This window comes from Anopheles aquasalis, chromosome 2 (assembly GCF_943734665.1).
Source record: "Anopheles aquasalis chromosome 2, idAnoAquaMG_Q_19, whole genome shotgun sequence".
In the NCBI taxonomy this organism is placed as follows: Eukaryota; Metazoa; Arthropoda; class Insecta; order Diptera; family Culicidae; genus Anopheles; species Anopheles aquasalis.
In genome coordinates this window covers 18,060,001-18,070,000 of record NC_064877.1, presented here as the reverse complement: position 1 = coordinate 18,070,000, position 10,000 = coordinate 18,060,001, and the positions used below count along the sequence as shown (strand labels likewise).

The 10,000-nt window shown below is 49.7% G+C and overlaps 4 protein-coding genes across 7 annotated transcripts in view; 2 read left to right on the top strand and 2 right to left on the bottom strand.

Moving 5' to 3' along the window:
• LOC126569443 (flotillin-2) overlaps window positions 1-3,057 on the bottom strand; it is a 136,882-nt gene extending 133,825 nt beyond the window's left edge. Inside the window, exons 1-2 of one of the 3 annotated variants that reach the window (XM_050226523.1) lie at window positions 2,959-3,057; window positions 2,145-2,452 (exon numbers count right to left, since the gene is read on the bottom strand). In XM_050226523.1, coding sequence (XP_050082480.1) covers window positions 2,145-2,193 — 49 coding nt within the window. In that variant the 5' untranslated portion in view covers window positions 2,194-2,452; window positions 2,959-3,057. The remainder of the gene's footprint in view (window positions 1-2,144; window positions 2,453-2,958) is intronic. The other 2 variants (XM_050226522.1, XM_050226524.1) reach the window with 2 other exon arrangements.
• A 1,304-nt stretch (window positions 3,058-4,361) lies between these two features.
• Window positions 4,362-6,473, top strand: LOC126570524 (enhancer of mRNA-decapping protein 3). The gene is made up of 2 exons (XM_050228330.1): window positions 4,362-5,784; window positions 5,847-6,473. Exons 1-2 carry the CDS (start codon window positions 4,434-4,436, stop codon window positions 6,158-6,160), a joined length of 1,665 nt encoding a protein of 554 aa, XP_050084287.1. The 5' UTR covers window positions 4,362-4,433; the 3' UTR covers window positions 6,161-6,473.
• A 97-nt stretch (window positions 6,474-6,570) lies between these two features.
• Window positions 6,571-7,997, bottom strand: LOC126570525 (DALR anticodon-binding domain-containing protein 3). The gene has a single exon (XM_050228331.1). The coding sequence runs from the start codon at window positions 7,977-7,979 to the stop codon at window positions 6,717-6,719; it is 1,263 nt and encodes a 420-aa protein (XP_050084288.1). The 5' UTR covers window positions 7,980-7,997; the 3' UTR covers window positions 6,571-6,716.
• A 356-nt stretch (window positions 7,998-8,353) lies between these two features.
• The window catches only part of LOC126572043 (E3 ubiquitin-protein ligase Nedd-4), an 8,976-nt gene continuing 7,329 nt past the window's right edge, over window positions 8,354-10,000 (top strand). For both annotated transcript variants that reach the window (XM_050231064.1, XM_050231062.1), the window contains exon 1: window positions 8,354-9,259. In XM_050231064.1, the coding sequence (XP_050087021.1) occupies window positions 9,131-9,259 (129 nt within the window). In that variant the 5' untranslated portion in view covers window positions 8,354-9,130. The remainder of the gene's footprint in view (window positions 9,260-10,000) is intronic.

Here is a 10,000-nt window from a genome sequence, read left to right as displayed (position 1 = left end):
TGCAAGAGCGAAGCGATGTGCGATGTGCTCGCAGAATGGATGGATGGCAAACATGTTGCCACCGTGATGGCATCGTGGGAAGGAAGGCGCGAGGGGGAGGAGCATTGGCAGGAAAATAAAGCATAAGTGCCGCAGTTTTGCTGTGATTCTAATAGAGAGAGAGAGAGAGAGAGAGAGAGAGAGAGAGAGAGAGAGAGAGAGAGAGAGAGAGAGAGCCGGCGTATATTTGTTGAAACAATTTCATATTTGACACGATACTGGGGCACTCATGATTGAATACCTACACCATCCACTAACGCCAATGAATGCGGTGGAGCAAGCGGACGCATGGTGCTCCACGCAATCGAACATCGCTTTCCGACGTTCTGGCCCCTCGAGAAGGCATCCTTGCCAACAAAACAATGTGTGTTGATTCTAAGCGAGTAAATGCATTAATAAAACTTCATTAAGGCCTCTTGTCCCCTTGGAAATCGATAGTCGCTTGAATAATTTATGCATTTGTCACATATTAACCCCATCAACACTCGCAAAAGTGACAAGTATTGATTGGGGCGTCCCACGTCCGTCTTGATAATCGGTCTTGGAACAATGCTCAACGGGCAAACAACGAACGAGCGACAAGATGCCGACGAAGAAAGGACGAAACAAATTCATTAAAGTCGTCGGGAAGTCATTCGCCTGTGATCGAGTGCGGAAAATGTGGAAACTGGAGCGGATACTGTGGTAACTGGGGAGAGTCAGCGAGTAAACCGCTTGCCGCAGCGCATGCCCTTGCCCCCTGCTTACTGGGACATCCTGGCGCCGCTGACGGAAGTTTTATGGGAGTGGCGTAGCCAGTGTTGTCGGTCGGAAGGAAATAAGCTATCCATATCCGGTTACTTTAAGTTGTTTTTTATGTGGTTTCCCCATCGCGGATAGATACGCAGTCCTGTAAAGGCATCTGAATGTTAGAGTTAACTAAGTCCAGTAATAGCTTCGACCTTTTGCTATAGTGCATAACGTTGGAATGCGTTCTAGTGTACGCGGTACGGGGATAGGCCACAGGTCATAAGCTATGTAGCGCTCCATTGGATCGGATATAGCTCCCGGGAGTGTTGCAGTCTCGTATTTCTGTTTGTTTAATTAGGCAAAGTGCTGCTGTGGATCGATAGAAAGGTATATGCCGCGATGCTAAACACGGTGCGCTGCTGCCAATCATCTAGATAAATGAGATATCAACACGAGCGACCGGACACACGCTTGAAATGTCCAAAGGAATTTATCACCAGCAAAACCACGACAAGACACGACGATACAAAACGATGAGAATCGCGTGCGCTAAAGACGATAACATGGCAACTGAAGGGACAACCGATTGCAGTAATACGACTCGAAGGAGGAAAAGAAAAGAAAAATCCCATCCGCGACCGCTTTCGGCCGTTCCTTCGGCCTGCGCTTCCGCGACGTAAAACGGCGTCCTGTGGTAGCCCCGATTTAACACTCGATTCCCACTCCCGACAAACAACGGCCACAATGCGGGACAAGAGGCCACACAAAAGGATAAAGCCCTCGGACGCGATGGGCTAACGTGCCCCACACGGATAGTTAACACTAGCAGGCTGGCTGCGCGGCGAGTGAAACTGGCGGGCCAGAGTTTTTGGGGGAATGGTTAAGTATCGCTTTACACATCGGGTACACAGTAGGGGCCGTTGGGCGGGAAAATTGGTGGATCGATTTTCCTCCCGTAAAGTCCCGTCCCCGAGGAGTGTGGCATAACGCGTTGCCCCGAAGGAAGAAGAAAGGCTCCTGTCTGCTGACGGTGCGCTAGAACGGTCACGATGGCGACGACGAGGCAAAGCCTTTCAAGTGTTCTCAGCACCCGGAATTCAGACAACGCCGTCGTCTTTTCCAACGGGCCTGCAACGAGACTGCGGTGAGTGCTGAGATGATGCGGTGCGTTTTCCATTTTTCTTCTTCTAGAATACATTCAGTCTCTCCATTGATAAGAAAGAACGTGTAGTGCAGATGTTAAATGGCGTGTAGAGCATCGGTTTTGTTTCTATCGCACACACAAATGATGAACTAACGATAAGGCTGACAGATTGTATTGATTGTTAGCATTGTCTACTGGTGGCAGCGGAGTATCTGATAAAAGGAGCACAAACCTGATACGATGAGGGCCTCGTTGGGACCGACGGTGTGTATATTCCCCATGCTAACGGTGCCGCGATGTCACACTCCGTTCACTTCAAGCCTTCGTTTCGGGAACCACGCTTTCGATATGCTTTCCACACCAAAGGGACACGAATTTTCACTGATAAAGCACTGCAATGCTCCACACCATTAGGTGTAACAAAAAGTGCAAACTATCACGAACGCGCCAAGTACACTCGCTAGTAACTTTGCCGATGATTCTTTGCCTAATCAAAGGATGCATAGGCAGCACTCGTCGATACCACCGAATCACGGAATCCTACAAATGATAACAGCAAAAGTAACAAACAACATTAATTTTAATGGACAATCTAGAGCACGGCCATGGACACGACAGGATATGCGCTATTTCCTTTTTTTCTCTAGATTTCACTTTCACTGCCGTCGCCGCTCTGGCAAAGCGTATCGATCGTTACGATGCCAGGCAGACTACTAGATAAAAATGGTACAGCACAGTCGAAATGAAGACCCTTTTTTTCTTTTTGCACCCCACAATTAAAGCTGCAATATTTCACAGTAAGCACCAACTATCAGTTAAAAGGTTTAGCAAATACTACATGATTAATAAACCGAATTGTTAGTCACTCCCGGCATGCCAACAAAACACTCGAGCGAATCCTTGCCTTTGCGGCTAGGTACGGTGTGACAAGCTATTTTGGTTCTATTTTCATCCAAGCCAGAGGAATGCACGTTCAGAGTGAGGTTTTGCACGCCACTGACCAACAATTCACCGAAATAGTTGGAAATTTCACAAAAAACACACACAATCCGGGTTTGTTTCCTGAGCGCCGCAAAGTTGGTAAAGGACTCGGACCGAAGGTTTTAAGGAAACTATGTTTTTCCTCTATTTTGTGCAGGACGCGCGCAGGAGGTTCAGCTACACGAATACACTCGCAATGTGGATCGCGTTCACCACCACATACAAAAGTATCCTTTAAAATAAAATAAAAGTATCCTTTTAAAAGCAATGATTTAGCGCACCCTCAATTATTTAATGTTTTTCATTAAAAGTTTATGATCGATGGAATTAGACTAAAAGTTGATAATTTTATGGTAGGAACTATTACACGCAAACTATTTTTTTCCGGAAATTCCAAGTAAACTCAGTCGCATGACCTCATAGTGCTTCCCATTTGTTGTGCGCCAACATTCTTCCCCGCTCTTGCAGCGGAATCCCCATTCTGGCCGGATGTTTGTTCTTTCCGAGAACAAGATAAGGTCCTTTGCGATTAGAAGAACAGTTGCACATGTTCTATGATTTTGGCACTGTTTGGCCAAATTTTATTTGGCTAGTTTTTATCAGCAGCTTAGACAATTGAGTCATCTTTGCAGTCTGCTTTGACGGTACTACTTAAAACAAACTCGTATAGCAAATCATGCGGTGACCTTAAGCCCCCATTAATAAAGTACGCCAATAACGCCGCAAGTTGTGGGTGCAAATAGTTGGCCAGTGGATGGAAAGATGTGTGGTGCCCAAGGTCACCGCTGATGTTTCGGTGCTTGAGAATCGAAATCGCTCATGCATGGAGTCAGTCTAAATCGGTTGATGATGTTTTAATTAACCGAATCCACTAAACAATTTATGCAGCAACAACAATCTGGAAATTCTCCTTTTTCGGGTTTATTGGGCGGGTATCACGACGCCACAAATACGAACAAATGATTTTTTTGGAATGACGCGCCTAATGAACACGTGAGGCTGGGTGATGATGCTGCTTTAGCGAGCCGAATTTAACCGCATTTACTTCCGACACTACCTCGCCCTTAATTAAACGCAAACAGAAATGATTTACTTTCCTAAATCAAGACGAAAAGCCGCAATTCGAGCGAGATTTTCCCAACACTTCCGAACACAAACACAACACTTTTGATTGTTTTGATACGTGGGCTGAAACTTGCACACAACCAACTAACCAACCCACCAACCAACCAACCAATTTTGATCAGGAAAAATTGGTTGAAATTCCGCGCGCAACTTAGAACTGGATGAACTTCACACTGAGAAATTTGATTGAGCAATTAATGGTATTGTTAACTGACGCATCTTCTTAATTTCCGCAATCCGCAGATTACTACGCTCCTTAATTACTCTCCATCGAACTGCAAGACCTTATGGGCGGCGGTTTACCGGGCTGTTTAAAATGAATACTCGGGCTCGTGTTTGACGTTTCGTTGGACGCGCTTCTAAACAACTAAAAACAACTAAACTAAACTTTAAAAAATAGGTTTCGTTGGAGACCATGGCGGAAAAGTGGATCGGAAAGTCGGTGTCGATACACTGCCGCAACGATATCGGCATCTTCCAGGGCATCATCAGGCGCGTCACACCGACCGAGGTGGTCATCACGAAGGCGGTGCGAAACGGGATCCCCCTGAAGAAGAGCACCGTGGAGGTGACGCTGAGCGCGCGCGATATCGCCAAGTTCGAGTTGATCGCGTGCAGCAACGTTCCGAGTATTCCGACGAAATACACAGGCCCGGCGGCGGCAGAAAGCACGCTCGAGGAGCAGTTTGACGATCTGAGCTTCAAAACCATCACCCGGAAAGAGGTTCCACCACAGCAGGACATCGTGGCAACTAGCAGGACCACGGTCAAAACTTCGTCATCCTCCGTCACAGTAACAGCCGTCTCATACGGCGGCAATGGAGTCAGCAACAATAACAACAACAGCAGCACCACCACCTCGAGCACCAGTAAGCTCAGCAAACATGCACCAAACAACGGGGGAAAGGTGGGCGGACGCAGCCGGAAAAATCTTGCCAAAGAGAGTACGTTCGGCTCACCGGACGATGATCCGATCGTGATGGATAAGGATTTCGATTTCGAGAAAAACCTGGCCCTCTTCGATAAGCAGGCCATCTGGAGCGAGATCGATGCGAACCAGTCGAAAGCGGCAGCGGAGGCCGCTGGTGGCGGTGCTGGTGATTTAACCAGCGGTGGAGGCTCCAAGCGTCACCAACAGCCAAGCTCGGCCACCAAAACCAAGTACCGGCACGACGAGAACGTGCTAGCCTCGGTACCGGCACAGTATCGCAGGATCGAGTATCTCAAAAAGCCGCCCGCCGTCGTCAAGACGACGCGCGAGTACTTAACGGACGAGGGTCTGGTGATTCCGTCGATTCTGCCAATTCTGTTCTATTGGATCGAGTTCCATGCCGTGATCAAAGGTTACGATCGGCATCGGCAGAACGACTTTCTGGCACGCGGTGCCACGGAGTTGGCGCTGCAGCTGCTCGGTGGTTCGAGGCGACTCACACCCAACAACCAGCACCAGTGGCCCAAAATTGTGCTCATTCTCGATGAAGCCAAGCGCGGTACCTATCTCGGCGTGGACCATCTGATGCAGAGCATCATCGGAGAGGATGTGCACGAGAAACCGCCGCACGGTTCCCAGCCTAGGCTCTATTTCGAACGGTATACCGAGGAAGAACGGCTCAGCGACGTTGGCTTCTGTACGGCCCGGCTACTCGCTAGCCACGGGCTGGAAACGATGGTATGCCACTTGACGGAGGACTCTGCCAACACGCAGGAAACGGACGATCGGAGACTGTACTGTTTGACCGGCAATGGACTCACCACCGATGTAGAATGTAAGTGAGAGGAGAAACCCTCTTCAGCTTCACAATTGGCTAATGGCTTTCCATTTTCACAGCTCTACCGTCGTGTGATCTCGTGATTATGGCCTCCACCAATCACTTACCGAGCCCTGCTTTACGCAAGTTCGTCACCGATAGCAGGGCCCCGGTACTTGCCATTAAACCACCCAACGAAGGCTTCGAAGGCATCCCGATCAAGTGTTCCATCCTGCCGATTCTCCCTATGAGCGGAATACACGAAGAGGCATGTGGACGGCTGTACCTGTGTAACATCGGCATCCCGAACCAAGTGTTTGAAGATTGCAGCTTCCGATATGCGAGCCCATTCGACAAGTTTGTCATTCCGATCCATCGGCGAAAGGACGATTAGGCGGCCGCAATTTGGCGTGAGGTTCAATTTTATCATTATTACCGTTCCCCCGGGCACCATTCTTTCCGCGCATACTCACTGGTCGGACCCGTACCCTTGTTCTACTATTACTGGTGCAAAAATGACGTGATTTTAATCGAAACTTTACTCTATCGCAGTAGCGATTGGACGCTCCGTTCCGGGCGGGACGGGGAGATTGAGATTAATGTTCAGGAATTTTCTTTTTTTTATGAAATAAAACCAAAACCACAATAGAACAAAAGCCGACAAGAAACCATCCAAATAAATTTAAAAAAACACTCAAGAAAAGTAACTGGGAAAATTCAACAACGTTCATTGTTTCTCGACCACGTAAATTCAAAGTAATATTCTAAAATATTCGTCCTTTTTGTAAAACGACAAATTCAATAATTTATATTTACATGTTTAAGGATAATAAAAGGAAGCATCCGTCGCGCTTACATCTTCGTTCTCGAAGAATTCAACATAACAATTCCACACGTTAGGGGTAATGTAGGAATAAAGCATTTCCTGCGTGTGTCCTTTCTATCTTTTCCTACATCTTCGTAACCGCTTCCAGACCGAGAAGATTCAACAGAACGTCCAGCGTGTGATATACGCTTCGCAGCAGACACAACCGGACCAGCATGGCCGGCACAAGCTTCGGGCGGTTCTCCGTCAAGATGCGCGTCTGGCGGTAGTACTTGCTGAGGCAGGACACCAATCCAAACGTAAACTCCACCAGCCGATGAGGGACCATCCGTTCCAGCATCCCATCACCGAGCGTCTGGCGTAGGGCGGCCGGAAAACCGATCACGTACACGAACAGCAGCTGCCACTCGTCCGGTTCGGTGAGCAAAGTAAAATCGAGTCCTTCCACGGTTGACGGCAACTCCGGATAGCCTTGTGTCTGCCGCATGGTCTCGTACTTTTCAAACAGTGCCGCCAGCCGGGCGTAATTGTACAGGATAAAGGAAGCGCCCTTGCTGGAGGAGATCGTACTACTGGCCAGTCCGCGCCGCATATCGATCGCGCTGGAATGTTTTGCCTGCAGGACATCCACGATGGCCGCCGAACGGCCAAGGCTGGCGATGGATGAGTGACTGTAGGGCATGTGCCGAAGATCCACCCGGTACTTGTGCTGTGCGATGAGTTGCATATCGTTCGAGCGGCGTGCTATGTAATCGTCCGCCGTGCTTAGGTCTGCGCCATGCAAAACCGGTCCGCACAGTATCTCGATTCGTTTTGCGCCGCTTTGCTGTTCGGTCCCGCCTCTAGTCTTTCTGTGCACTACTGCGATCTCGATGAGGTCCCTCGGTCCTTGATCACCATTAACTTTCACCTCCTGTTCGCTGACCAACTGATAACCGGCGTAGGTGAAACAGTTGCGCAAAACCTTCCTCAGTGCATTTGCACGAAAAGTGGCCAAAGTGAGCGCGTTCGGTGGTCCATTGGTGTCTCGTTCCTGGTCACCTGTTGGCGGTTCGTCCACGAAGAAGATTCGCTCGCAGCCTACACCATGTAGCGGCCTTTGTCGATAGCTCTCAAGACCCCACCGGTAGGCAGTGGCACGCTGAATCCAAAGGCGCCCCGTGTTACCATCAAGCATGGCACGCTCGATCGGAAGCTTCCACTCCCGGCTTTCTCGCACCAGGCGCTCCACGTCCAGCTGCAGTTCCGACTCGATTCCGTGTCTGATCATCACATCACCCGTCTGGCAGAGCCGTCGGTCGAGGAATTTTAGTGTGTAACCCGACGTGTATCCTGAGGTAGATAGAAAATTAGTAATATCGCGGTGTAGCTCAGCGAGTAGGTCCATTTTGGAAAATCTGGATCTCCACAGGTTACTGGATCAAATCACGAACGAAATCCAAATGAAAACAACTAACGGTCAAAACTTGACGAAAAAGTTAACGAAACTCGTTTTGTTATGGTCTCCGGTGATGTGGATCCATAAGCGCACCAGCAGATCGACAAATTTTGAATCGAATTCGTGTATTTCGGGAAAGAATTGTGCTTCGTTTCAACAGATTCGGTATGCTGGAGCATTCGTTTTATTTCTCAACATCCGTGGCTTAAAAGGCTGGAAAAAGGCCAAAAACAAGCGCTACCCTGACGTCGCATCAGCTGTCAAGCAGAACCTCGAGAACCCCCCCCCCCCCCCCACCCCTCCTTCTTCGTTCGGAACGAGAACATAAAGGAAAATAGTCGCATTTACATATTCGTTTCCGGAAAAAGGGCCCCCAAACTCACGCCGCGTACCGTGGTGGAGCTGGGTTTTGTCGTCGTGCAAAATCCAAACTTGTTTCTGTGGAAAGTGGGTAAAGTGTGCGCGGCGGAGGTGCGGTGCAGCAGCAACAGCCAACGGCAACGAGCGATGCAGATGATGTTCCGTGATTCATCTCAGAACGCCTTGACCGTAGCAGCAACGTAAAACCCAGCCACGGGGCTGTTTGGAAAAAGTTCTCCGATTGTTCAGCCGTCCGTCGAGATGCGAAAAGTGGTCAACGGCGGTCCGTGATCATCCTCCCCCCGCATCGTGTGTCAAGGCGAAGCGCTCGCCGCAAGTGCAGTGCAAAAAAGTGCATTCAAGTGTGCCGCCGTTCTACCTCCCCCACCCTCTAAGTGCAGGTGCGTGATTCCTCCGGTTGTGCACGAGCGTGAAGAAAGTATAGGCCTCTCTGCGTCATCATCATCATCATCATCATTTGCGTCGTCATCGGGGCTTGGCTACGGATCGGTGGCTACCGCAGAACGGCTGCATAGCAGTGCCAACGTGAAACCAGTTCCATCCATCCCCTTCCGGTCCGTCACCGTACAGCCATCGATGACTAACCCGTCGACTGCACCACGCTAATCAAGACGAAGGGGAGAGAAAGAAAAAAAAACGACAAAGAAGCTTAAGCGAAACGGCGAGGGCTACCGAGTGGCTAACGACCGGACCATCTCCTGTTGGGCATCGGATCGCTGATGACACCGCAACGACCGCCCCGCCGAAGGGCACAATCCGTCGGCAACTCCTCCAACAACGGAACTTCATACCACAGCGATATCGTGTTCCAGGCACCACCACTAGGCCGAAGATCACTCTTTACCGCCGTAAGTAACAACGGTTTCGATCCGATCCGATGCGATTATCCGGCATGATAAAAAATTGAAGCATGCCAAATCCGTCAGAAGGGCATTCTGTGTTTCGCCCGGTTGGGTGGGAACCATCCGGTGTACCGGAGTCCCCGGGTGCACTGATAAGCGGCGACATCCCTCGTGATCAGCGCAACATCATCATCCTAATGGCGAACTGATGGCCATGTCCCCGCACCGAACAGATGGGACGAGTAATTACCGCGCTTATCAGCTGGGCAAACCACCACCATTCGTCATACTTTCGCTCGTTCGCTCGCACACGCCCTCGCACTGGCGCTCGCTTGCTCGTAAACACTTCTAGCCTGGGAATGACCGAAGAATGACTGGGTCGTGTGCTGGGTTTTATCCGTTCAATTCTGTTGCTTGTTGTGTATTTTTAGGCATGGATCCGCAGATCCGAACCCCCCTGGAGCACTAGTACGTGCCCCAAGGTACATTAAGCGGAAACACACGCAGCCGGAGCTGACCACTGTAGCTAAATGAAGACATGAATGCGAGAATCGAAACGGTCCGGGTGATGCATGATGATCTTCATGCACCACTGTCTGTGTACCGGATGAATTTGTTTGGTCGATTGGTGTAGCCCACTGAAGACCACTATATCGTCCGAGCACGATCAAAATGGCCTTGCTCTTGGCTTTCAATCGGCCATCGATCACCAATCACCCGTACGTTTGATCGGCGGCAAACCCTCAG

Bases quoted from the DNA above. Each gene is read 5' to 3' on its own strand.
- LOC126570525 (XM_050228331.1), bottom strand. From the start codon at position 7,979: ATGGACCTACTCGCTGAGCTACACCGCGATATTACTAATTTTCTATCT.
- LOC126570524 (XM_050228330.1), top strand. From the start codon at position 4,434: ATGGCGGAAAAGTGGATCGGAAAGTCGGTGTCGATACACTGCCGCAAC. The intron at 5,785-5,846 runs GTAAGTGAGAGG...CCATTTTCACAG, and splicing joins ACTCACCACCGATGTAGAAT to CTCTACCGTCGTGTGATCTC.